The 23,600-nt window shown below is 39.3% G+C and overlaps 2 protein-coding genes across 3 annotated transcripts in view; one reads left to right on the top strand and one right to left on the bottom strand.

The window, feature by feature from the left end:
• FBXO7 (F-box protein 7) lies at window positions 1-17,868 on the top strand. Of its 2 annotated transcripts, none has more exons than XM_070756240.1 (9): window positions 1-29; window positions 2,456-2,759; window positions 2,959-3,186; window positions 4,306-4,447; window positions 6,827-6,910; window positions 9,808-9,900; window positions 15,614-15,790; window positions 16,032-16,069; window positions 16,456-17,868. In XM_070756240.1, exons 1-9 carry the CDS (start codon window positions 16-18, stop codon window positions 16,840-16,842), a joined length of 1,467 nt encoding a protein of 488 aa, XP_070612341.1. In that variant the 5' UTR covers window positions 1-15; the 3' UTR covers window positions 16,843-17,868. The 2 variants fall into 2 exon arrangements, with proteins under 2 accessions (XP_070612341.1, XP_070612340.1); XM_070756239.1 differs by lacking the exon at window positions 1-29 and adding an exon at window positions 124-451.
• A 3,667-nt stretch (window positions 17,869-21,535) lies between these two features.
• SYN3 (synapsin III) overlaps window positions 21,536-23,600 on the bottom strand; it is a 213,934-nt gene continuing 211,869 nt past the window's right edge. Inside the window, exon 13 of the mRNA XM_070756238.1 lies at window positions 21,536-21,784. Coding sequence (XP_070612339.1) covers window positions 21,652-21,784 — 133 coding nt within the window. The 3' untranslated portion in view covers window positions 21,536-21,651. The remainder of the gene's footprint in view (window positions 21,785-23,600) is intronic.

Here is a 23,600-nt window from a genome sequence, read left to right as displayed (position 1 = left end):
GGCGAAGAACATTGAATGATCGTCGCTCGGTAACCGTCAGTTTCTGCATTCCTTCGCGGGTGAGGTTGGGAGGGGGGTAGGGGGAGAGAGGCGCTTGCGTGGAACGACGCAACCGCTGAGGTGGGTTGGGTCAAGCCAAGGGCGGAACTACGTCACCGCGAGGTGGCCGGGGTCAAGGAGGCGGTTCCTCGGCAGCCCAAACCCACAACAAACAACGACGGCGGCGGCGTCTTCGCCGCGGCCTCCTGTGCCGCCACTTTCGCGAAGGGGCCTCTGCGGCACGTGGGGGGAGGAGGAAGAGGGGGTCAGGGCGAGCGCAGTTCGCCGCCATGAAGCTCCGCGTGCGGTTCCAGAAGCAGACGGCTCCGTTGGAGTTGGCGGAGGCGGAACCACTGCTGGGGGATTTGCGTGCGCACCTTGGCCAAACCCTCTTGCCCTCCTGGGGTTACAGGTATTGGCGAATGGAGCTGCCTGGCAAGGAGTGGGAGGGGCTATTGACGAGAGTGATGGCAAGCCAGGCTTCTCTTTTCCTAAGAAATGGAAATGCAAATGGTTTCTATTTCTAAGAGAACCAGAGGGATGGCCTAGAGTCGGAGAAGACTCGTGGAAGGCTAATAATTAATAAATGATGATGATAATGATGATGATGATGATGATGATAGTTTCACTTGTGATACGAAATCGAGCACACAAATCTCGTGTGTATTACTGTTTTTGTGAATAAAAATAATAATATAAAAATAAGATAATAATATGGAAGACTAATAATTAATAATAATAATCATTATTAATAATAATAATAGTTCGACTTGTGATATGAAACCGAGCATATAAATCTAGTTTGCTGTGTATTACTGTTTCTGTGAATAAAAATATAATAATAATAATAATAATAATAATAATAATAATAATAATAATATAATTGGCAATAACATTGATTGATTGATTGATTGATTGGATTTACATGCCGCCCCTCTCCAAGGACTCTGGGCAGATTACAACATATAAAAAAGAACAATAAAATACAATGGCTAAATCCAATTAATTAAAACTATATAAATTAATCTAAAATCCCCAATTATGTCAAAAATCAATCGTACCCATTCAGACATCCTTTGACCATACATAATGTTTGTCAGCTAGGGGGCCAAGATCTAATAGCCCCAAGCCTTCCCAGAGCTTTATAGCCCTCTGGAGAGTTTACAGAGAGTAAGCATATTGCTCCCAACAAACTGTGTCCTCATTTTAATAATTTTAATAATTATTATTATTTATGCTTTTATGGGGAGAAAACATTTAAAGACCTCAAAAGGCTTCCATTCGATAGGGACAGTGAATGGAAGAGACATAATTTGGGAATCCAAGGGATAAACATTATTATTATTATTTGGTTTGGCACAAAATAGGAATGAGGGAAATATTAAGAGGAGGATATCTTTGCGTTGATTAAAACTACATGTTAACTTTATATCTTAACAATATTGGTTCCAAGATGGATTGCTTTAAGTTAAAACTTAAAACCCATATTGGCAAATATAATGGTGAGGGGGAAAAACATCCTAAAGAACGGGATGGTTTTATCCAATTTGTTTTGGTATTGCTGCCAAGAAAATTACATAGATGCATTTATGGAGTTAACTGGAAGTCAGTATATTTTAATGAACTAATTGATCTATAATCCTGAATCCAGTCTTGTTAGTCATAAAGGTATTGATATTATGTTGTGATAGTTAGAATCAGACTTTTTCTGTCCTGTTGATGAGGAAAATACTGTAAGTGAAAGATGATAATTTTTTCTTTGTGAAACTGAAAGTTAAAGTAAGATTACATGTTGAGTTTCGTTTATGGGTTACAGTTAAATGGAAACTGATAGTTATTTCACATAAATTATTTATTAAAGTATTAGTACACATACTTCTAATTACTTCTCACAGTGGCTTGTTTTATTCAGTGTAATATGGATATCCATCTCTCTCTCTCTCTCTCTCTCTCTCTCTCTCTCACACACACACACACACACACACACACACACACACACACACACACACAGACAGACACACTGGGTTCAGCCGATAAAATTACACCTACATTAATCCAAGGCCTGGGAATAGAGCCAGATCTTAGGGTTTCATAGCTGAGCTGGTAGGGTTTGGTATGCTAGGGATTTGGGATTTGATTTGCCTTGAGTTTACAGTGAAAAAAGTGATTACCGTATTTAAAAAATTAAGTATCGCTATTTTCTTCAGACATGCCTTGTGAAATAATAGTTACTGCAAAAATTATGTATAAAAACGGATTTTGTGATTGTTGGATTTGAAAATATCTCTTTTGTTCAAAAGCGAGTTGCAAATATTATAAGGTGACATACACCATTTAGGTTTTGTGGAGATGGATATTGTTTGATTGTGAAAGATTTTTCAATATTAAATGTGTGCTTAATGTTGTTTCCCTGCAGTTCTGACATCACGTTTGCGATAACGTTGAACAACAAAGACTCCCTTACTGGAGATGAAGAAACCCTAGCATCATTTGGGATTGTTTCAGGAGACTTGATATGTTTGATATTGGAAGATAGTGAGACAGAATTAAGAGTATTTCCAGCTCACACTTCATCTCTGCAACCACAAGAGAATAATCATGAACCATCCACTTCGCCCATTTGTCACAACCAATCTAAAATTATAGATAGCGAAAGACACAATGGACACCTACCAGACCATAAAGTTCAAGATGATATTCAGATGAATACAGACAATATGGTAAATCCATAAGCAATGAAGACTTTCATTATGCCTAGTAGGGCAAATACCGAGTAGGGAAAATGCTGAGATACTGCTTCCATTATTTTTAGAGAAACCAGCTGTTTTTTCCACAGAAATTCTTTGCTCTTATCATTTTAAATATAATTTTTAATATATATTTTTAATGCTCTCTTGTTTCTGCTGCTATCCTTTCAAGGCAGAATCCAGCCAAGCATTTGCTTCAGAAGCTGTATCTGATGACTTTGACTTCCAAGAAGCTGCAGGTTCTTATCCTTCAGAGCCAATGCTTTGCTCTGAAGCTACGGATGGACAAGTACCACACTCGCTTCAGACCCTATACCATTCTGCAGAATGTACCAGTGCTAATGATGCCTTGATAGTTTTGATCCATCTTATCATGATGGAGGCAGGATATATACCTCAAGTAAGCATTTTTTTGCAAAAGATGTCTGAATGTGAAGCAATTTTCATTATTGACATAGGTCTTAGGCCAGTAATAAAATAATGTTGGTTTCTAGTAAGTCATGATTTGATGACAACACATACTATTGCTAATGAATATATTGGTTTTCACAATCCAGAATATTATGTCCACACACTGTTCTGCATTAGTCGTAATTTGTACTCATATCCATTGAGCAGAACACAATTAATACACAACATATTATCTAGTAAAAGAAATATGAAAACCAGAATTGCATATATGCTGCTCAAAAAAAAAATAAAGGGAACACTTAATGAACAGAATATAACTTCAAGTAAATCAAACTTCTGTGAAATCAAACTGTCCACGTAGGAAGCAACACTGATTGACAGTCAATTTCACATGCTGTTGTGCAAATAGAATAATTGTGCAAATTCATTCAGATCTATGATGTGCTATTTGAATGTTCCCTTTATTTTTTGAGCAGTATAGTATTTTAGGTATTGCTTTACAAGATAAATTTGTATTGTGAATGTTGAATATTAAAATAAATGTGGGATTTATTTTTTATTTATTTTATTTTATTACTTGGATTTGTATGCCGCCCCTCTCCGAAGACTCGGGATTCCAATTAAAGAAACATATTATCTGATTAATGAGCTTTAGCATGGAAGCTCTTTAGGCAAATTCTTGTGTTGCAGACATTTACCTTTAGCCCATGGAAGATGACTGAAATAATACATAAATAATTGCATAAATATATAATTAATAATAAGGTGTAAGACTGTGCCAATGACTGGGACTGCTTTCTGCTGGTCTGGGCTGCAAAAGATGCACAGATAACCTGTGAAAGATCTCAAAGGTGGTGGACACTGACTTGCCCAAAAGAAAGTGATTTTTAGCCTGTTAACATGAATGGGGCTTCACTTGATACTCTGGCCACTTTTGTAATGGCTTCATTAACTTGATAACAATAAATCTACTGATTAGAATTGCAGTTCTCTATAAGGCTTTTTTGTAATTTCTTGCTGACTGAGAAAGTTTTGAAAATGATTACAAGTAGACTATTTGTAGTGAAGTTTTAGTTGCTTTGTTAAATTCCTCTTTTATTTTTCATAGGGAACACAGTCAAAGGCAACAAGAATGCCTGACAAGTGGCGAAACAGAGGCGTTTATAAGCTACAGTATGCCCATCCCCTCTGTGAAAATGGCATTGCTGCCCTTACTTGTGTGCCTTTGGGAGACCTTATTGTTATCAATGGTAGGTATATCCTGATATTTATTTGATTGAAGGCTAGCATTTGCTATTCTTTGGGTCGTCTATGCTATGTAACTGCTAACAAACTTGAAAGACATAAGAATGCATTAATTCTAGCTGAGGTGGCGGAGTGGGTAGAGTGCAGTACTGCAGGCCACTAAAGCTGACTGCTAGATCTGCAGTCAGTGGTTCAAATCTCATCACCGGCTCAAGGTTGACTCAGCCTTCCATCCTTCCAAGGTGGGTAAAATGAGGACCCAGATTGTGGGGGCAATATGCTGGCTCTGTTAAAAAGTGCTATTGCTAACATGTGTCAGCCGCCCTGAGTCTAAGGAGAAGGGTGGCATAAAAAAAATATTGAATAAATAAGTAAATAAATTCTTACGTCATACTTGATGTCAGCTTTTAGGCATTACTAATATGACAAAATGCATTGAGAAGGGATATGATATGAAATGAAATAGATTATCCTGTTGAATTGTATTAAAAAAGAAACGGCAATCTTTTATATTTTGTAACTTGACTTTCACGTCCGTCTGTGAAGAATCAGCAATAAAAATGTAAACTCTGACACTTAAACTCTAGGAAAAAAAGCTTTGTTAACTGATTTTTCAAACGGTTCAATACAACTTGTGCCAAGGTTGATGTTTTCTTTTTTTCCAGTGTTTCAACTACCTATCATATTTGTCTTAGAGTAAATGTGATCTTTATTCTTTATTCTTTCCCAGCTGAGCGTTTTTAACCAGATGTGCATGGAATTTGCTTATTTATTTATTTTATTTATTGTTAGATTTATTTTATTTATTGTTATTTATTGAAAGGGACCTTGCAGGTCATCAAGTCCAGCCCCCTGCTCAATAATTTACATTGTTTATTAGTGACCCTAATCATCTTCCTCCAACCTTTTATTAACTTTTCAGCACATCCTTCCTGTTTCTCAAATCTTGGCCCCCAGCTCTCCCTCCAATTCTTCCCCAGCCATGGCTGATTGATTCGTGTCCATGCCTGTTGTCTTCCAAATTTCTCTTCCTAATTTGCTGCATCAAATTGGCTCCAGCTCTTCCTCTGAGCGGCAAATTGAAATCTGATAGTGACCAGTCTAAGTTCCCACCAGCTCTTCAGTCTTTCATGATCTCAACTGTCATTAATTCTCCCTCTCTCTGTGCTTACTTAAAACACTTATAAGGTATTTAGGTGTTTATTTAAATCAGACAATGGTAAAATGTCATCAAAAAAGCACAACAAAGAATGTTATTTCTGCACCAATTCAGAAAGCTCAAACTGCCCTAGGAGTTGTTGATACGGTTCTATAGAGGAATTATTGAGTCTGTCATCTGCACCTCTATAACTGTCTGGTTCGGCTCTGGAAACACAGACACACAGAGACTTCAATGGATAATTAGATCTGCAGGAAACACAATTGCTACCAACCTATAGTCCATTAAAGATCTGTCTATTGCATGAGTCATCTGCAAATCCCTCACATCCTGGTGATAAATTGTTTCACCTTTTACTCTCAAAAACAACACTATAGGGCACTGTACAACAGAACAACTAGACACTTAACAACTCTGCTTAACAACTAATTCCCACAATACTGTCAAATAATTTACTAAGACTTTACTACTATTCTTCTTCTTATCCTTCCTAGTACCTTTCTCTTCCAACTGTGTTGCTTGTCTCTTTCAATTTGTTTTTATTTGTTTTCTAGTACAATTTGATAGCTTATTAGTAACCTTGAGTATCACTGTTGTATATTTTTATTCTTGATGAATGTATTTTATTCTCCGTATGTACACTGAGAGCATATACACCAAAAATAAATTCCTTGTGTGTCCATTCACACTTGGCCAATAAAGAATTCTATTGTATTCCATTCTATTTAAGGGATGTTGATTGAAAAAAATGTATATGCCCTATGATATACATTTTGTCCAATTGAAGGTTACAAGTAATCAGATATGAAGCTTTTAGTAGTATATTGAAACTAATTTGCTTAAAAAGAAGGATTAGGCTGTAAAAAGGATACTGAGAGACAGGGTTTCAAAAGAGATAGAACAGTCGGCAGTCCCATCTGAGATGCTGTTTAAGGTCTCAGAAAAGCCCCTTTTGAAGGAAGTGAGGAAATCTTTCCATGAACACAGACAAAATTAAACCATTGACCCTGTAACACATTACACTTAGTAATCCAAGATGGTTAGATACCTTCATATATTCTGGAATATTATGCCACACAGCCTCCAAGGGCTGTGTTATATTTTTTATTGTGTTTCTCACAGCACACAGTGCTATTGGTCAAATTTATTCTGAGTTTTCCCAGAAAGCTCAGAATCATCAGTAATGTTTTTGTCAAACTCTTTTCATGTCTTTTTCTATTTTTAGCAATGCTGAAGATTGACGTTGACATCAAAAGTGTGAAGAGACTACAGCTTCTGCCAGCAACATTTATCTGCTTTGAAGACTCAGGTATCTGAATCTGAATTTTGGGGAACAGCAAGAAGCATATAGATGAGTAATGCCAAAGTAATTTTAATTGTTAACTGAGCAAATTAGAAGATGAAGTTGAGTGCAGTAGGTGGGAGGCATTTTTAAGTTGCACCATTAAAAATTTAAAATAACTGCAAAAACCTCATGAATTCCTCTCAGGCTTTGAGTCCCTCAGTGGTATATTTTATGAAAACAAATCATTTCAAACAATGAAAAATATATATTTCAAGGGACATATTTTCTCTTCAGGCAGGAGAAAATACTTATCCATTATAGAAAATTTTGGTGGGTCTAACTCTAGAAAATCTTCTACGGATGAAAAAAAAGTGTGACTGACAAAAATATTCTGAAAAATACTAATTTATTATGATACATTCCTCTACCCTTCCCCCGATAACCATAAAAACATATTTATTCCAATGTTTAAAGAAAACCATGGTAAATCTGGAGAATTTGTATATCAATAGCTCTAAAATGGCTCTTTAAAAATATAATTAAAATGCATGTGGGAAATGAACAAGAAATGCAGAATGACAGATTAGTTGTGTTTCCATCCTCCCCTTCTCTATTTACCAAGAAGACTTTACTTTCATTTGGCCATTAAGAGAGAGATAAACTAGTATATGAAATACAGTGGTACCTCAAGATACGAACCCCTCGTCTTACGAACAACTCGTGATACGAACCCGGGGTTCAGAAAAATTTTGCCTCTTACGAACTTTTTTCGAGTTACGAACCGGCGTTCGGAGACTGCTGGGAAGCCGCGCGGCTGTTTTAAAAGGTGACAGCCGGGCGGCGGGGCTTCCCAGAAGCCTCCCAAACACCGGTTCGTAACTCGAACAAAGTTCGTAAGAAGAGGCAAAATTTTTCTGAACCCCGGGTTCGGTTCGGGAGGTTGCTGGGAAGCCCCCCAGCCCGGCTGTCACCTTTTAAAACAGCCGCGCGGCTTCCCAGCTGTCTCCCGAAGCCGAACGCGGAAGTTCGGCTTTGGCGTTCAGCTTCAGGAGACAGCTGGGAAGCGGCGCGGCTGTTTTAAAAGGTCGCAGCCGGCCGGGGGGGCTTCCCAGCACCCCCCCGAACCCGGGTTCGGGGTTCGGGGGGGTGCTGGGAAGCCCCCCAGGCCGGCTGCGACCTTTTAAAACAGCCGCGCCGCTTCCCAGCTGTCTCCGAATGCCAAACGCGGAAGTTCGGCTTTGGCGTTCGGCTTCGGGAGACAGCTGGGAAGCGGCGCGGCTGTTTTAAAAGGTCGCAGCCGGCCTGGGGGGCTTCCCAGCACCCCCCCGAAACCCGAACCCGGGTTCGGGGGGGTGCTGGGAAGTCCCCCAGGCCGGCTGTCACCTTTTAAAACAGCCGCGCGGCTTCCCAGAAGTCGCCGAAAGCCGTTTTTTTGCGGGGGTTTTTTTTGGTTGCACGGATTAATTGACTTTACATTGTTTCCTATGGGAAACAATGTTTCGTCTTACGAACCTTTTGTCTTACGAACCTCCTCCTTGCACCAATTAAGTTCGTATCATGAGGTATTACTGTACCTGATTTTAACTTTAGGTTATTAAGCAGTTGTATGGAGTTTTTTTTAAGCCACCTTTCCTTCTGGTGAACCCCACTCCAATTCTGGTTTATTCTCTCTCTTGGCCACAGCAGGAGGAGATACTGATGTCTGAATTGGGAACTTTTTGCTGAGGCTTGTGCAGCTAATCTAGGTTAGAGCTGTATACAAACTTGCCCAAATGTGTTTTCTTTCATTTCTACATAAATAACCTGTAGGAAATCATGGACATACTATGTTCAGGGGAAAGTTTTGAGCTAGATGCTAGCACAGGCTTCATTAGAGGCAACTCTCCACTTTCAGCCTTCCCTCATTTACATTTCTAAGGGCTGTATCTTTTTTAAAAAAAGTTTGCACAATCTTTCCTTTGTAAACCACTTGCTTGTTTATACAATATTAAGCTAATGGTGTAATGGCAGATAATGCTTCACAAGGGGGAGCAATTGTGTTGAAAATTTGAAGAGTCATTCTAATAGGGTTCTTAAAGGGGGCTGTACTTGTGAAATAAGTGAAATAATGAAACAAGCATATATGTTTGGAGATCTCACCTACAAAAAGATATTGACAATATTGAACGGGTCCAAAGACGGGCTACAAGAATGGTGGAAGGTCTTAAGCATAAAACGTATCAGGAAAGACTTAACGAACTCAATCTGTATAGTCTGGAGGACAGAAGGAAAAGGGGGAACATGATCAAAACATTTAAATATGTTAAAGGGTTAAATAAGGTTCAGGAGGGAAGTGTTTTTAATAGGAAAGTGAACACAAGAACAAGGGGACACAATCTGAAGTTAGTTGGAGGAAAGATCAGAAGCAACGTGAGAAAATATTATTTTACTGAAAGAATAGTAGATCCTTGGAACAAACTTCCAGCAGAGGTGGTTGGTAAATCCACAGTAACTGAATTTAAACATGCCTGGGATAAACATATATCCATTGTAAGATAAAATACATGAAATAGTATAAGGGCAGACTAGATGGACCACGAGGTCTTTTCTGCCGTCAGTGTTCTATGTTTATTATTGAAATGTCAATTACAATTGATATAATGTGATTTCTTCTTTTCTTCCTCATTAAAAACTTTAACAATTTTTTTCCATAGATTATCTGTCCTGCTTTTTAACCATGCTAATCGGCCCACCAAATTCATCAGTCCATGCGGGCTTTGCTATTTACTGTAGATCAACTTATTACAGCATATTGCCATTCTGAATGAGAGAAGCAGATGTTTTCCATTTTACTGCTTGGGGATTTATTCCCAGAGGCAAATAATATAATATAGAATATAGTATACTGAGCAGATGATACTTATTTTTAATTTTTCCTAAAGAAAATGTTGCAGGTGTGTATAAGGACCTTCAGAAGCTCTCTTGCCTCTTTAAAGACCGACTGGTATACCCTCTTCTAGCCGCTACTCGGCAAGGTAAGCACATCATGGAAGGAGTCTTATAAATCTTTTTGTAGAATATGGAACGGGTAAACCACTGAGAACAATGAGTGGAGTATGTTTGTAGCCCAATGTGCTTAGCACAAGACATGGAGAAACACCTCGCCCCCGGACTCATTAGGCAGGAATGTTTTGAGAGTATAACATCAATATTTACTCTGTATGATTCTGTGTTCCCTTCACTTATTAAATGTGATCATGGTTTGTTCGAACTGTGTTAAAAGTTGAGATGACGCTCTATACCAGTGATGGCGAACCTATAGCATGGGTTCCACAGGTGGCACACTGAGCCATATCTACTGGCACATGAGCCGTTGCCCTAGCTCAGCTCCAACACGAATGTGTGTGCTGCCCAGCCGATTTTTGACTCACACAGAGGCTTTAGGAGGGCATTTTTGGCTTCCAGAGAGTTTCTGGGGGGATGGGGAAGATGTTTTTATCCTCCCCCAGCTCCAGGGAAGCTTTTGGAGCCTGGAGAGGGCAACACATGAGCCTACTGGGCCCACCAGAAGTTGGGAAACAGGCCATTTCTGGCCTCCAGAGGGCCTCCAGTGGGGTGGGGGAAGCTGTTTTTGCCCTCCCTGGGCATTGAATTATGGTTATGGGCAGTGTTCCCTCTAATTTTTTGGGGGGGAGGGCGGAAAAGTATAGTGTCTGAGCGGCAGTCCCTTTGGGACTGGGCGGCACAGAAATAACAAACAAACAAACAAACAAACAAAAAACCCACCCTGTTTTGCCTCAGAGAATTTCAAAATAAAATACTGTACTGTGTGTCTATAACAGTGAGCTCATAATAGGGCAACTCTATCAATATCAAAATGCCACTTAAATAGTTGAGCTAGTTTCAAACTAGATTTTGATTTTCTTTCTCTCTTCCTTACTCCCATTCTTTTTCTTTCTCTTTTCCTTCCTCTCTTTTTTCTATCTGTTTCTCTCTCTTCCTCTCTCTCTCCTTCCCTCTCACTCTTTCCCTCTCGGCTTCTGGGCAGGTTTGGAAAACTCTGAGTTGATGATGATTTTTAAGTGAGCGATTGCTCACTGCTCAGCTTAGAGGGAACTATGGGTATGGGCACTTGTGCATATAGTGTGCACGTACTCTCTTTCGGCATCCGAGAAAAAAAATTGAGCTCTCTGCCACTGACTAGACTAGTATTTCTCAACCTCAGCAAGTAAGACATGTGGGTTTCAACTCCTGGAAGCTGAAGCTGGGTAATTCTGGGAGCTGAAGTCTACATATCTTTAAGTTGCCAAGTTTGAAAACAGTGGTCTAGACCAGGAGTGTGAAACTCAAGGCCTGTGGAGCTGGCCTGGAAATAGAAAAGAACATGCCCGTGTTGTTTCCAGCTGGGCAGGGGAGGTGGGGATGGGACGGACACTCCTTGCAGCACCCTGCCGACCAAAATTAGATGTGGGGTGACTGTGCTGCTGGCCAAAATGGGGAATGGGGGCTGTGCGTGGACCCTGGATGGCCTCCAGCATTCTCTTTGCCAAAACAGCATGGGGCCAACAAAATGCTATGCTGAAAAAGAAGTGTGTGTCCCCCATGTGTTGTTTTGGCCAGCAGCATGCTGCTACCCCATGCCCTGTTTTGGATGGCAGGGTGCTGCAGTAGGTGTCCCTCCCATTTCCCCCGCCCCGCCAAGCCAGCGGATGACAATTATAATGCTGATCTGGCCCTCGAAGAAATCCAGGTAGACATCCCTCTAGAGTCTAGACCATCAAGTGTACCATCTAAAGCTCATTTGTGCAAACGAGTTTGCCACTCTCTGTTTAGGCTCCGATGCCAAGTAACCAGAATGGGTCTCAACTCAGAAAAATTCGGTCCCCAACCACCAGATGGGTACTTGGCTTTTAAGTCATAATTCTTTTGCTATTTATAAATTAGACACTTCCTTCTGCTTCTCATCCTATCACGGCTGCAGCTGTGACTTGCAAGATGAACAACTGCGCAGCTGCAGCTGTGACTTGCAAGTTGAACTCGAATTCTAATTTGATAAATGTTATAAAATAGATTAAAATCTGTAAGTGCCTTTTGAAACAATTCTTGTTTCACTTAACAGGCCAAACTCTATTGTAGTTGAGCCAACTGAAGAGGCTATTTCCTGTGTGGCTTGACAACATAGTAAAGTAATAATATATTAACTTTGATCTAAATAGGGATATTTTTTGGTTCTTTACTTTTCTTTTTTACAAGGCTGAAGAAAAACTAGATGATATTGCCTACTGATGTCATTGTGTAGCTGCCAGAGGATTTTGGCTATAATAGGAGAGTGAGACCTTTCATTGTTGCAAGTCTAATGTGACTTTTCCCTAAAAAAGAACCTTTTAAACTTTAGAGTTTTACTTCAGGGACTATTGAGTATTTAGTTAGTGGCAATCATACCTCTGGTAACATTGTCTTTTTAGTCCCACTTGGTCATATATTTCAAGAGAAATACAATGGGGCTTAAAATTAATGAACTCTTTTGAAGTTTCAGCATTTCCGTATAATTTATTGATGTGATTTGTTTCCAATAGAAGTCCTAAAAGTAGGTAACCCAGTTAAGTTTAAGTTTAAGTTTAATCAGATTTGTATGCCGCCCCTCTCCGCAGACTTGGGGCGGCTCACAGCAATAACAACACAATGTAAAACAAATCTAATCTAATATTTAAGTTAATTTAAAAAACACCACAAATTAAACCAATCATACATACTAGCATACCATGCATAAATTTTATAAGCCTCGGGGGAGGGAAACATGTCAATTCCCCCATGCCTGACGATAGAGGTGGGTTTTAAGGAGCTTACGAAAGGCTAGGAGGGTGGGGGCAACTCTGATATCTGGGGGTAGTTGGTTCCAAAGGGTCGGGGCCGCCACAGAGAAGGCTCTTCCCCTGGGTCCCGCCAAACGACATTGTTTAGTTGACGGGACCTGAAGAAGGCCAACTCTGTGGGACCTAACTGGTCGCTGGGATTCGTGCGGCAGAAGGCGGTCCCGGAGATATTCTGGTCCAGTGCCATGAAGGGCTTTATAGGTCATAACCAACACTTTGAATTGTGACCGGAAACTGATCGGCAACCAATGCAGACTGCGGAGTGTTGGTGTGACATGGGCATATTTAGGAAAGCCCATGATGGCTCTCGCAGCTGCATTCTGCACGATCTGAAGTTTCCGAACACTTTTCAAAGGTAGCCCCATGTAGAGAGCATTACAGTAGTCGAGCCTCGAGGTGATGAGAGCATGAGTGACTGTGAGCAGTGACTCCCGGTCCAAATAGGGCCGCAACTGGTGCACCAGGCGAACCTGGGCAAACGCCCCCCTCGCCACAGCTGAAAGATGTTTCTCTAATGTGAGCTGTGGATCGAGGAGGACACCCAAGTTGCGAACCCTCTCTGAGGGGGTTAGGGACTCCCCCCCCAGGCTGATGGATGGACAGATGGAATTGTCCTTGGGAGGCAAAACCCACAGCCACTCCGTCTTATCCGGGTTGAGCTTGAGTCTGTTGACACCCATCCAGACCCCAACAGCCTCCAGGCACCGGCACATCACTTCCACTGCTTCGCTGACTGGACAAGGGGTGGAGATGTAAAGCTGGGTATCATCTGCATACTGATGATACCTCACCCCATGCCCCATGCACTTAAACAAGTGATCGTAATATTATGTCATGTTTATATCTTTGATAAATGCATGATTAATTCAAAGCACTTTGCATAAAAATAGTCTTTTTCTTGATGGGATGGGACGGGGAACAGAATGGAATGGAATAGAATTCTTTATTGGCCAAGTGTGATTGGATACACAAGGAATTTGTCCTTGGTGGATATGCTCTCAGTGTACATAAAGAAAAAGGATACATTTGTCAAGAACCATGAGGTATAACACTTAATGATTGTCATAGGATACAAATAAGCAATCAGGAAATAATATGAATGTAAATCATAAGGACACAAGCAACAAGTTACAGTCATAAGTGGGAGGAGATGAGTGATAGGAATGATCAGAAGACTAATAGTAGTAGTAATGTAGTCTTAGTGAATAGTTTGACTAATGACAGTGAAAGAATTATTTGTTTAGTAGAGTGATGGCGTTCGGAAAAAAACTGTTCTTTTGTCTGCAATTTCGCTGAGGCTTCCCTCGCTGGGAAACCCCACCTCCGGACTTCCGTTGCCAGCCGAAGTGCCTGTTTTCGCACTGGTGGGATTCCCCTGCTGGGATTCCCCTACAGCATCGCAAAATCTGGAGGTGGGGTTTCCCATGGAGGGGAGCCTCAGGAGAATCCCACCAGCGCGAAAACGGGCGCTTCGGCTGGCAACGGAAGTCTGGAGGCGGGGCATCTCAGCGGTGGCGGGTTTGTAAGATGAAAATAGTTTGGAAGAAGAGGCAAAAAAAATCTTAAACCCCAGGTTCGTATTTCGAAAAGTTTGTATGGCGAGGGGTTCGTAAGATGAGGTATCACTGTATAATGGTGTTGAATGCTGAACTAAAATCTACAAAGAGGACCCTTGCGTAAGGTCTTTGGAGATTCAAGATGTAGGATGTAGTGCAGAGTCATATTAACAGCATCATCTGTTGATCTATTTGTTCGGTATACAGATTGCAGGAGGTCTAACAGTGGATCCTTGATGGTTTTCAAATGGGACATCACTAGCCTTTCAAAGGTTTTCATAACTTCAGATGTTAGAGCAACTGGTCTGTATTCATTCAGTTCCTTGATGGGAAACTTATTTGGCACTGGGATGATAGTGGAGCTTTTAAAGCAAGAAGGAACATGGCATATCTCTAGTGATTTGTTGATGATTTGAGTGAAGATGGGGGCCAATTGGTCAGCACAGACTTTTAAGCAAGGAGGAGTTATCTTGTCTAGGTCTGATGTTTTTCCTGGCTTCTGTCTTATGAAATAGATCTTGCACTTCCTTTTCTGTGATCACTAGGAACTTGTGAACCCACTTGTGAACCCAATGGGATGGGGTGAGTTGTAGGAGATTTGGCTGTTGTTTGTGTGTTTGGGATGGAGTGTTGGTGTGTTTGGGATGGAGGTTGTGAAGAGAGGTGGCCGTAGTTTCCTTTCAAACCTGCAGTAACACATTCAGGTCATCTGCCAGTTGCTGATTTCCTTCAGCTTGGGAATGATGCTTGCCATAACTGGTGATGCTTTTAAGAGTTTTCCACATGTTTGCTGGTTCATTTATTGAGAACTGATTCCTTAGCTTTTCAGAATAGCTTCTTTTTGCTGCTCTGATTTCCACCGTTAATACATTTCCTATCACCTTTGCTGTAGGCTTCCTCTTTGAAATGGTGTAGCTGCTTAAGTTTAGCTGTGAAGTAAGGTTTATTGTTGCTATATATTCCCAAATTCATGGTTGGTATACATAGGTCTTCACAGAAGCTGACCTATGATGTTACAGTATCTGTGCGTTCATTCAGATCTGCAGAGGTATCTTCAAAATATTCCAGTCCATGCAATCAAAGCAAGCCTATGGCTTTAATTTTTCCTCTTCAGTCCAATTCCTCACTGATTTAATCATTGCTTTCATGGTTTTAAATCTTTGTCTGTAAAGAGGTACAAGGTGAATCATGCAATTCTTTAGCCAAATCTTATCAACATGCTTTGTTTCAAGCAGTATGTAATTATAATTATGAAATGGATAAGAAGTTAAAACTGTTGGAATGTTGTAATAATTTTGTTCTTTTCCTTCTCCTTTTAGCATTGAATCTACCAGATGTGTTTGGCCTGGTGGTTCTTCCATTGGAACTAAAACTCCGAATCTTCCGGCTCTTGGACTTTCGCTCATTAATTTCTTTGTCTGCTGTTTGTCATGATCTTTATGCTGCTTCAAATGATCAGTTATTGTGGAGGTTCATATACTTGCGAGACTTTAGAGGTAACTGTTCATAAAACCTTTTTTCTAATGATATGACACTGAATGGGAGGCTTGTTGCAAGTTAATTTGCCAGGGGTCTTTGTAAGGAAGTATACCTCTGTGAAGCTGTTTGGATATTGTGTCCAATAAATGGTTATTGTCTTGGAGCAGTCATGCAATCAATACAAGTTACCTAATGTGTTGTCTACATTATTATAGAATTGCTGTAACAAGGTGATTTGTATCTTACATGTTTATGCAGATCCAGTTGCCCGATCTCGAGAGACAGATTGGAAAGAAGTAAGTGGATCTTTATGATATATTTTTTGATTTTGATTTGTTTTCTTAACAATGTATGAAGTCCAAATAACTAATTAAAAAAATTGAAATCTCCAGTCATCATAGAAAGCAAACTACTTTAAAGATCACAGTGAAAGAGTAGCTGAATATTATTATTCAAATGGATGCTTCTTTCAAGCTGTTGGATTCTGGTCTGAAATCCCATATCGATTGAAAAATTGCATGAAATTAAAAAAAAGAAAAATGAAGCTGCAGAAGGCATGGAGATAGTTGTGCTACTAAATTTGGTTCATGTATTCTAAATATCCAGTAGTATACTAGCAAACGTTTGTGACAATGAATGTTATGAAATATCAAGCTAAATTTTATTTTCTCCCTTTCTACAGCTGTACAAGAAAAAATTGAAGCAGAAGAAAGACGCACTGAAGTGGAGACACACAATGTTTCTGCCCCCTCCTCCCCTCCCTGTGCCATTTCATCCCAGTCCTTTGTATCCCAGTCCTTTTTGTCCTAATCCGCTTTATCCCCCCAATATCATTGGTGGTGAATTCGATGAGAGACCAACACTCCCTTCCCTTGGTGATCCAATAAGCTCCCTCTTTCCTGGCCCTGCTGAGCTTCCAAGTCAGTATCATCCTATTGCCCCGCACTTAGATCCATTCTCCACCTTACCATATTTCGATCCTTTTGTGTCACTCCCACAACCCAATCCAACTCTGCCAGGAAGAGCCAATCGGAGCCGCCCAATTGATAGTCGCCGTGCATTCATATGAGAACTCTTTCAGCCTTATTGATAAAGTTTTAAACCTCTCTTTGTGGGCTTACTTTAACATTGTACAGCTTCAGAGCTATGATGTCTACTGCTTTAAAATTATGACAGTGCATAAGTACTATAGCATATTGATTCCATAGACCTGGACCCAACAGTTCAGTGCAAACAATTTTTCCTGCTTCCCTCGGAAACGTAGATCTCTTTTGCAAGAATATTGAGGGACAATATCCTTTTCATTTACAGTAGCAGGCTCCTCCTTAGAAAGTGAAAAGAGGTTTGTTTTTGTTGCATCAGATAAAAAGCACTTTAAAATACAAATATCTAAATTAGTCTGGGTTGTTTTAATTTTTAAATCTATCATTTAAATATTTGTGCTAGTGTCTTTCCTCGTGGTAATTAGGTTATGCTTTTTCCATGAAAATATTTTGTGTTCTATGCAATATCTGGCACTTGGAAGGCTGCAAAAACCACCAGATTTGATTGTTCTTTGGACACTTTGTATGTTTTCTTTATTACTTAAAAAGCAATGTTGGTATTGGGGATTTCAAAGCACAAATAATATTGAGTTTAAATGATCTACATATGAGAGAATAAGACATTGGACTGTTACAAGCAGTTGAATAATAACATGCTACACAGCATAACCCAGAAGATGAGAAGTGGTGAATGTCAGAAGCCCTGGCAAAAGGTTGCTGTCTTTCTATTTAATTCTTTTCCTAGTAAATATCAACAGAAATACTTTATGAAATAAAATGATAGGGCCATTTTTACATTTAAAGAATTGTGTGATTGATGGGACTAATGAGCATGATAATTGTTTTTATCATTTTTCAGCCACTAAATTGGGTAAACTAATTTTTAAAAATATATATAATTACAAGATGTACAATTCTTAGGGATAAATATACAACTGTGTCTAGTTAGTCAGTTGATAGAAACATATGTCTTATTAAAAAGTAATAAACTAAAATTGAGCACAAATAATATAACCATGGATGACTATCCATTGATGCTTTTCAAGGGAAAATGTATTGTTTGCCATTCCAATTTTTTCTCTGTATGGTATTTTCAGTCTTATCAAAACAAAAAGAATCACTTAAGTGCACTGATTTTGATGTGTCAGTTTTATCATCCTAAATTTCAACTTGATGAGAGTTGAACACAGTACTAATTTGTGAGAATACATAGGTAGATGTTATATCCTACAACTCAAATTCTAAATTCTTTAGTTTTATATTAATGAGCTCACATATTAAGTGCCTAAATTAATGATGAAATTGTACTATATTTAGAATATATATACTTTATAGATGAGTATTATAAAGACATGTTTATTTACTACCACAAGAAATGCTCAGTATTTGTGACTACTGATTAATTGTTCTAACAGTCAGGAAATGTCTTAGTTCTCTCCTTGATTAGTTTCCATCTATTGCTGTTTGTCCTACCTTCAGGTGTTTTGAAGAATAAGTTAACCCCCTCTTCTTTATGGCAGCCCCTTAGATATTGGAACACTGCTATCATGTCAACAACAGACCAATAGATAATACTTAAATGCTAGTTTATAATACACTAAAGGGCTGTAATCAACCTTGTTAGAACTCAAATATACATAAATCTGTTTTAAAATTGCTTGAGTCTTAATTGCAATTTTGCTTTATTACTGAGCAATTGGTTCTTTGTAGTTGTATTTTTAATAGTTGCACTGTGGTAGCATTTTTCCACTTAGGATGCATCCTGCTCAGCATATTGAAGATGATAAAGACCTTTGTTCCAACAACAACTAAACATTGGTATAATTACCGTATTTTTTGGAGTATAAGACCCACCTTCCCCACCAAAGAGGGTGGAAATGTTGGTGTGTCTTACACACCAAATACAGCCATTTTTGGTCTCCCAAAGTCTGCCTCCCCGTATCTAATTTTTGTAAAACATCGGGCCATTTTTTGCAAAAAACCGGGGTGCATAGAGGATTTGGGAGGACTGCAGAATGCTCCTGGAGCCTGGGGGAAGGCAAAAATGCCGTGTTTTTTTGAAAAAAAAATAGGGCATGAAGAGGGTTTGGAGGCTTGCAGAGTGCTCCTGGGGGCTGAGGAGGACAAAACCTTTTTCTTCTTACCTCTTTGAAATCTTGGTGTGCCTTACACATGATGCGTCTTATAATCTGAAAAATACGGTAGCTCTTTGGCTTGCAAAATAGGCTAACTTGCTTATGAGGAATTATTTAACATTTCTGTAATATTCCAGTGCAGAATGGACTAGTATTAATTGTTCTATCCTTATTGAGGTAGGTTAAACTTACTTGAGAGGAGAATTGAAGATAAAATTTAGTGTATCTAAGAATTACCTTTATTATGTGCAAGTGATGGGAAACTGCACTAGCAAAAGCTATCGGAATTTTCCTATTGCACTCTGAAGTCATTGAATAGTTGGCCGTATAGTGCCATCCTACATGACACATTCAGAGAAGTACAGGTAAGTCCTACTGATAATATTGAAGAAATTACATCAGCTTTGCCATGGCAAACCAATGGCTGGGTTTGACAAATAATTCCAGTTGGTTAATTTTAAACGGAGGTGGATCCTTATCTGTACATCTCTTAAAATGATGAATTGTTCTTCAGATGCATTCCATATAGCTGCTAAACAGTCATGTTTGTTTTGCTCAGTCTACCAAATGTTTTTACAGGATTTAGGAAAAAAGGCGGGGCCATAGGTAAAGTTCCCTTCTGGAACTTGTGGGGGAAAAGTAGCTCTTGCTAACATATCCAGAGCTTTGCCTGTGCAAACAATATTAAGGAACAAAGCTTTTTTAAAGGGATTTTTTAAACTTGTCTCTACTGAGTTGAAAAATTATGTGCTTGCAGTAGACTTACTCTAGAGCGTGGTTGTCCAAACTTTGACTTGTCTGGGCCGCATTGAGTGAAGAGGAATTGTCTTGAGACGCATATAAAACAGTAGTTAATGTATATAAATCACATAATGTTACAAATTTATAATTTTGTGGGGCTGTATTACTAGCTGTCTAGGGCTACATGCCAGTTGGACACACCTGCTCTACAATCTGTATGCAACAAATGCATAATGCAATGTCCCATTTGCACCTGTTTTGCGTAGATCCTGCAGTAAACGGAGGTCGATCATATCAATGCTTACAGTGAGACATCTAAAATGTTTTCAATACAACTCATATTTTCCTCATCTTTAACATTTCACTTGTATCCTGACTTTATTGGGTGGGTAAAATGTTACGGCATACTGCAGAATTTGGATACTGATATTGGGGAGAACTTTGAGGCTGGGAAGAAACATTTACCATCTGGAATAAATTGCTACTTCCTATTTTGCTGGCCTCGAAATATTGAGTTGTTTTACTTCATGGTGGCTGGCTTCTTTCTAAACAGTTTTATCGCCTTTGTATGTATGTATATAACACTGCAAAGTAAGAATTTCATGACTTGATTTCTCAAGAGAGGTAGTTCATTGTGAAATCCTATCCCCAATGTGGATGAAAGATCTTTGCTTCAATCATCTTTTTCTGAAATGCATGATACACATGCATGATATAAAGATGAATTCTGACATGCTGATATATATAATGGTACCTCTACTTACAAACGCCTCTACTTACGAACTTTTCTAGATAAGAACCGGGTGTTCAAGATTTTTTTGCCTCTTCTCAAGAACCATTTTTCACTTACAAACCCAGGTCTCCGAAAAGGAAGGGAGAAGCCTCCGTGAGGCCTCTCCAGGAATCTCCTGGGAGGAAACAGGGCTGGAAAAGGGGAGAAGCCTCTATGGGGCCTCTCTAGGAATCTCCTGGGAGGAAACAGGCTCCACCTTCCCTATGGTTTCCCCAATCACACGCATTATTTGCTTCTACATTGATTCCTATGGGAAAAATTGCTTTTTACAAACTTTTCTACTTTAGAACCTGGTCATGGAACTAATTAAGTTCATAAATAGAGTTACCACTGTAGTTCTCAAGACCTGTATATTTGCTTCCATACGTGGTACTTATATGTAAAGGCCTACATCATTATAATTTAATTTATTACTTTGGAATAGGATAGTTGATACTAGATCTTGAGCAAATTGCACTACTGTTAACAGCAAGGAAATGATTTTAATTCCAAATGATCTCTTTATACACTGCTGTACCTGGAAATCAGAATGGATTTCATCCTGGTTGTATACCGACCAGAGTAAAATGGTTCAACTGTGTGCTACCTAAGAATTAAAATAATTTAGTCCAGGAAATTTGAATTGCAAAAGAATAAATCTGGGTTTGAAGGGGATGTCACAGATGACACATTTTCTGAATAGTAGTTTTATAATTGAGTTTTTAAAACAGTAAACTAGAACAAACCTGACTTATAAAAGACATGAATCATGCTAGTAGATAAAAATAGTTTGAGATTAACGAACATTGAGATGGCTATATGTTTCACCACACTTGCCTCTTTTCTGCATATCTGCCGTAAATGGCAAAGCAAGAGTTCAAGGCAGTTTATATGCAGCCTGATCATGCATGAGATGACCTCTGCGTGTAAGTGATGATGGACACATGTTTGATTTCTGGAAGTTGATAGCATTTAGACATCAATGGGATCCAGATCACAGGGAGGCAGATTCAACTGCCTTTTGATTCCTCCCCTCCTCCTTTGCTGAATATAGGAATACACACAAGAAACTAAAATGATCAATACATTTAAAGACAAATTTGTATAGGGAACTATAAAATGAGTGAGGAATTTGCAAGAAAAGAAGACCCAAATATCCAAAATTGCTCTAAGGTTGGATTGTGATGCTAATCAGAAAACAGGCTAGCAAATGACTTCCTCAGGTTGCGGATGGTTTCAGCCTTTGCCTCATCTTCATTTGTGATACCTCGCTGCGAAGATTCTGAGATGTTGAAGGTGTTTGTCAAGGATTGTGATTTGCTGAAAGAAAAGAATAAAAATCTGGTTATTTCCTTTGTAAAATTTAGAAGCTAGGAATTAGTGGGTCACCACTGTTGCTAGACACCTATAGTGATGCTTAAAAGTTTGTAAATTCTTGAGTTTTCAATATGCATAAATGTGACTTAAAATGGGATCTGTTCTCCACATAAATCATAAAAACTAGATAGCATTAAAGTTATGAATCAAAAACATACTTCTCCATTTATTTATTGAAGGCAATAATCTAAAGCTACATTTTTGTGAGGCAAAAGTATGTGAAATGTTGCAATGTCATTCCTTTGGCCGACTTTGCAAGTCTAGACCTTCATCATTGGTGATTTTAATAATTGATAGAATTATGAATTTTGGATTGTATCAGCAAATTGTACAGGAAAATAGGATATCTATCTTTGAAGTGAAGCTTAAGAGGAGCAGCAAGTCAATGACCCAAAACATCGAAGCCATACGACCAAAGAATGGCAAAAGCAGAAGAAACATAATGTTTTGAAATGGTCAAGACAAAGTCCAGGCTTTAATTCTATAGAAATATTGTGGAAGTGAGCAATTCACTTGAAAAAGCCCACAAACATCCTTAAGTTGATTCTGTAATTAGGAATGGGCTAAAATTCCTTCAGACTAATATTCAGAAGAGATCAACATAGCAAATAATTAGTTACCGTTATTGCTGACCAAGATGGGCATACCAAATCCTAAAAGCAAAGACTTATTTTTAATAGGCTTTTCTTTATCTAGATTTAAGGCTTCTGTGATGCTTTATGTCAGTGGGTCTCAACCTTGGGATTGGGTCCCCTTTGGGGGTCGAATGGCCATTTCACAGGGGTCGCCTAAGACCATGGGAAAAGACAAATTTCCCACGGTGTTAGGAACTAAAGCTATTCTGGCGGCTTGGAACATATTTTTACAATCCGACCAATCAGGTGTTTACAGTGGGGGTGTCCCTCTGACCTTCCTGCCAATCAGTTTAAATCTCTGTTGGGAGAATTGGGGCTAGACTTATGGTTGGGGGTCACCACAACATGAAGAACTGTATTAAGGGGTCGCGGCATTAGAAAGGTTGAGAACCACTGCTTTATGTCATATTTATGCAGTCATGACAATTCAAAATGGTTCACAAACCTTTAACGCTACTGTATCATTGAGGTTTATGTAAGGTTTGAATATTTTCAGGATGGGCTGTTATTAGCTGGAAAATGTTTCTCTCTCTTTGTAAGACACCATGTGCCAAAAATTAGGTTTAATGTACAGTGGTACCTCTACTTACAAACTTAATTCGTTTTGTGACTTAAATAGAAAAGTTTGTAAGAAGAAGCAATTTTTCCCATAGGAATCAATGTAAAAGCAAATCATGTGTGCGATTGGGGAAATCACAGGGAGGGTGGAGGTCCTGTTTCCTCCCAGGAGATTCCTAGAGAGGCCTCACGGAGGCTTCTCCCTGCCTTTTCTGGCCCTGTTTTCTCCCAGGAGATTCCTAGAGAGGCCCCACAGAGGCTTCTCCCCGCCTTTTCGAGCCCTATTTCCTCCCAGGAGATTCCTAGAGAGGCCCCATGGAGGCTTCTGCCTGCCTTTTCCGGTTACAGTTTTGGAGGCTCGGGTTTGTAAGTGATAAATGGTTCTTGAGAATGAGCCAAAAAAAAATCTTGGAACAGCCGGGTCTTATCTAAAAAAGTTCGTAAGTAGAGGCGTTCGTAGGTAGAGGTACCACTGTAGTCTTCTCTATGTTCAGTTTTGCACTTGTTTGGTGGTCTATTCTGGAGACACTGATAATGGCTTGACCTTAATTTTAAATTGCAAGAAT

The sequence above is a fragment of the Erythrolamprus reginae genome, chromosome 6 (genome assembly GCF_031021105.1).
Source record: "Erythrolamprus reginae isolate rEryReg1 chromosome 6, rEryReg1.hap1, whole genome shotgun sequence".
Taxonomy (NCBI): domain Eukaryota; kingdom Metazoa; phylum Chordata; class Lepidosauria; order Squamata; family Dipsadidae; genus Erythrolamprus; species Erythrolamprus reginae.
This window is presented reverse-complemented; position numbering and strand designations above follow the sequence as displayed.

Bases quoted from the DNA above. Each gene is read 5' to 3' on its own strand.
- FBXO7 (XM_070756239.1), top strand. From the start codon at position 330: ATGAAGCTCCGCGTGCGGTTCCAGAAGCAGACGGCTCCGTTGGAGTTG. The intron at 452-2,455 runs GTATTGGCGAAT...GTTTCCCTGCAG, and splicing joins TTGCCCTCCTGGGGTTACAG to TTCTGACATCACGTTTGCGA. The intron at 2,760-2,958 runs GTAAATCCATAA...TATCCTTTCAAG, and splicing joins AGATGAATACAGACAATATG to GCAGAATCCAGCCAAGCATT.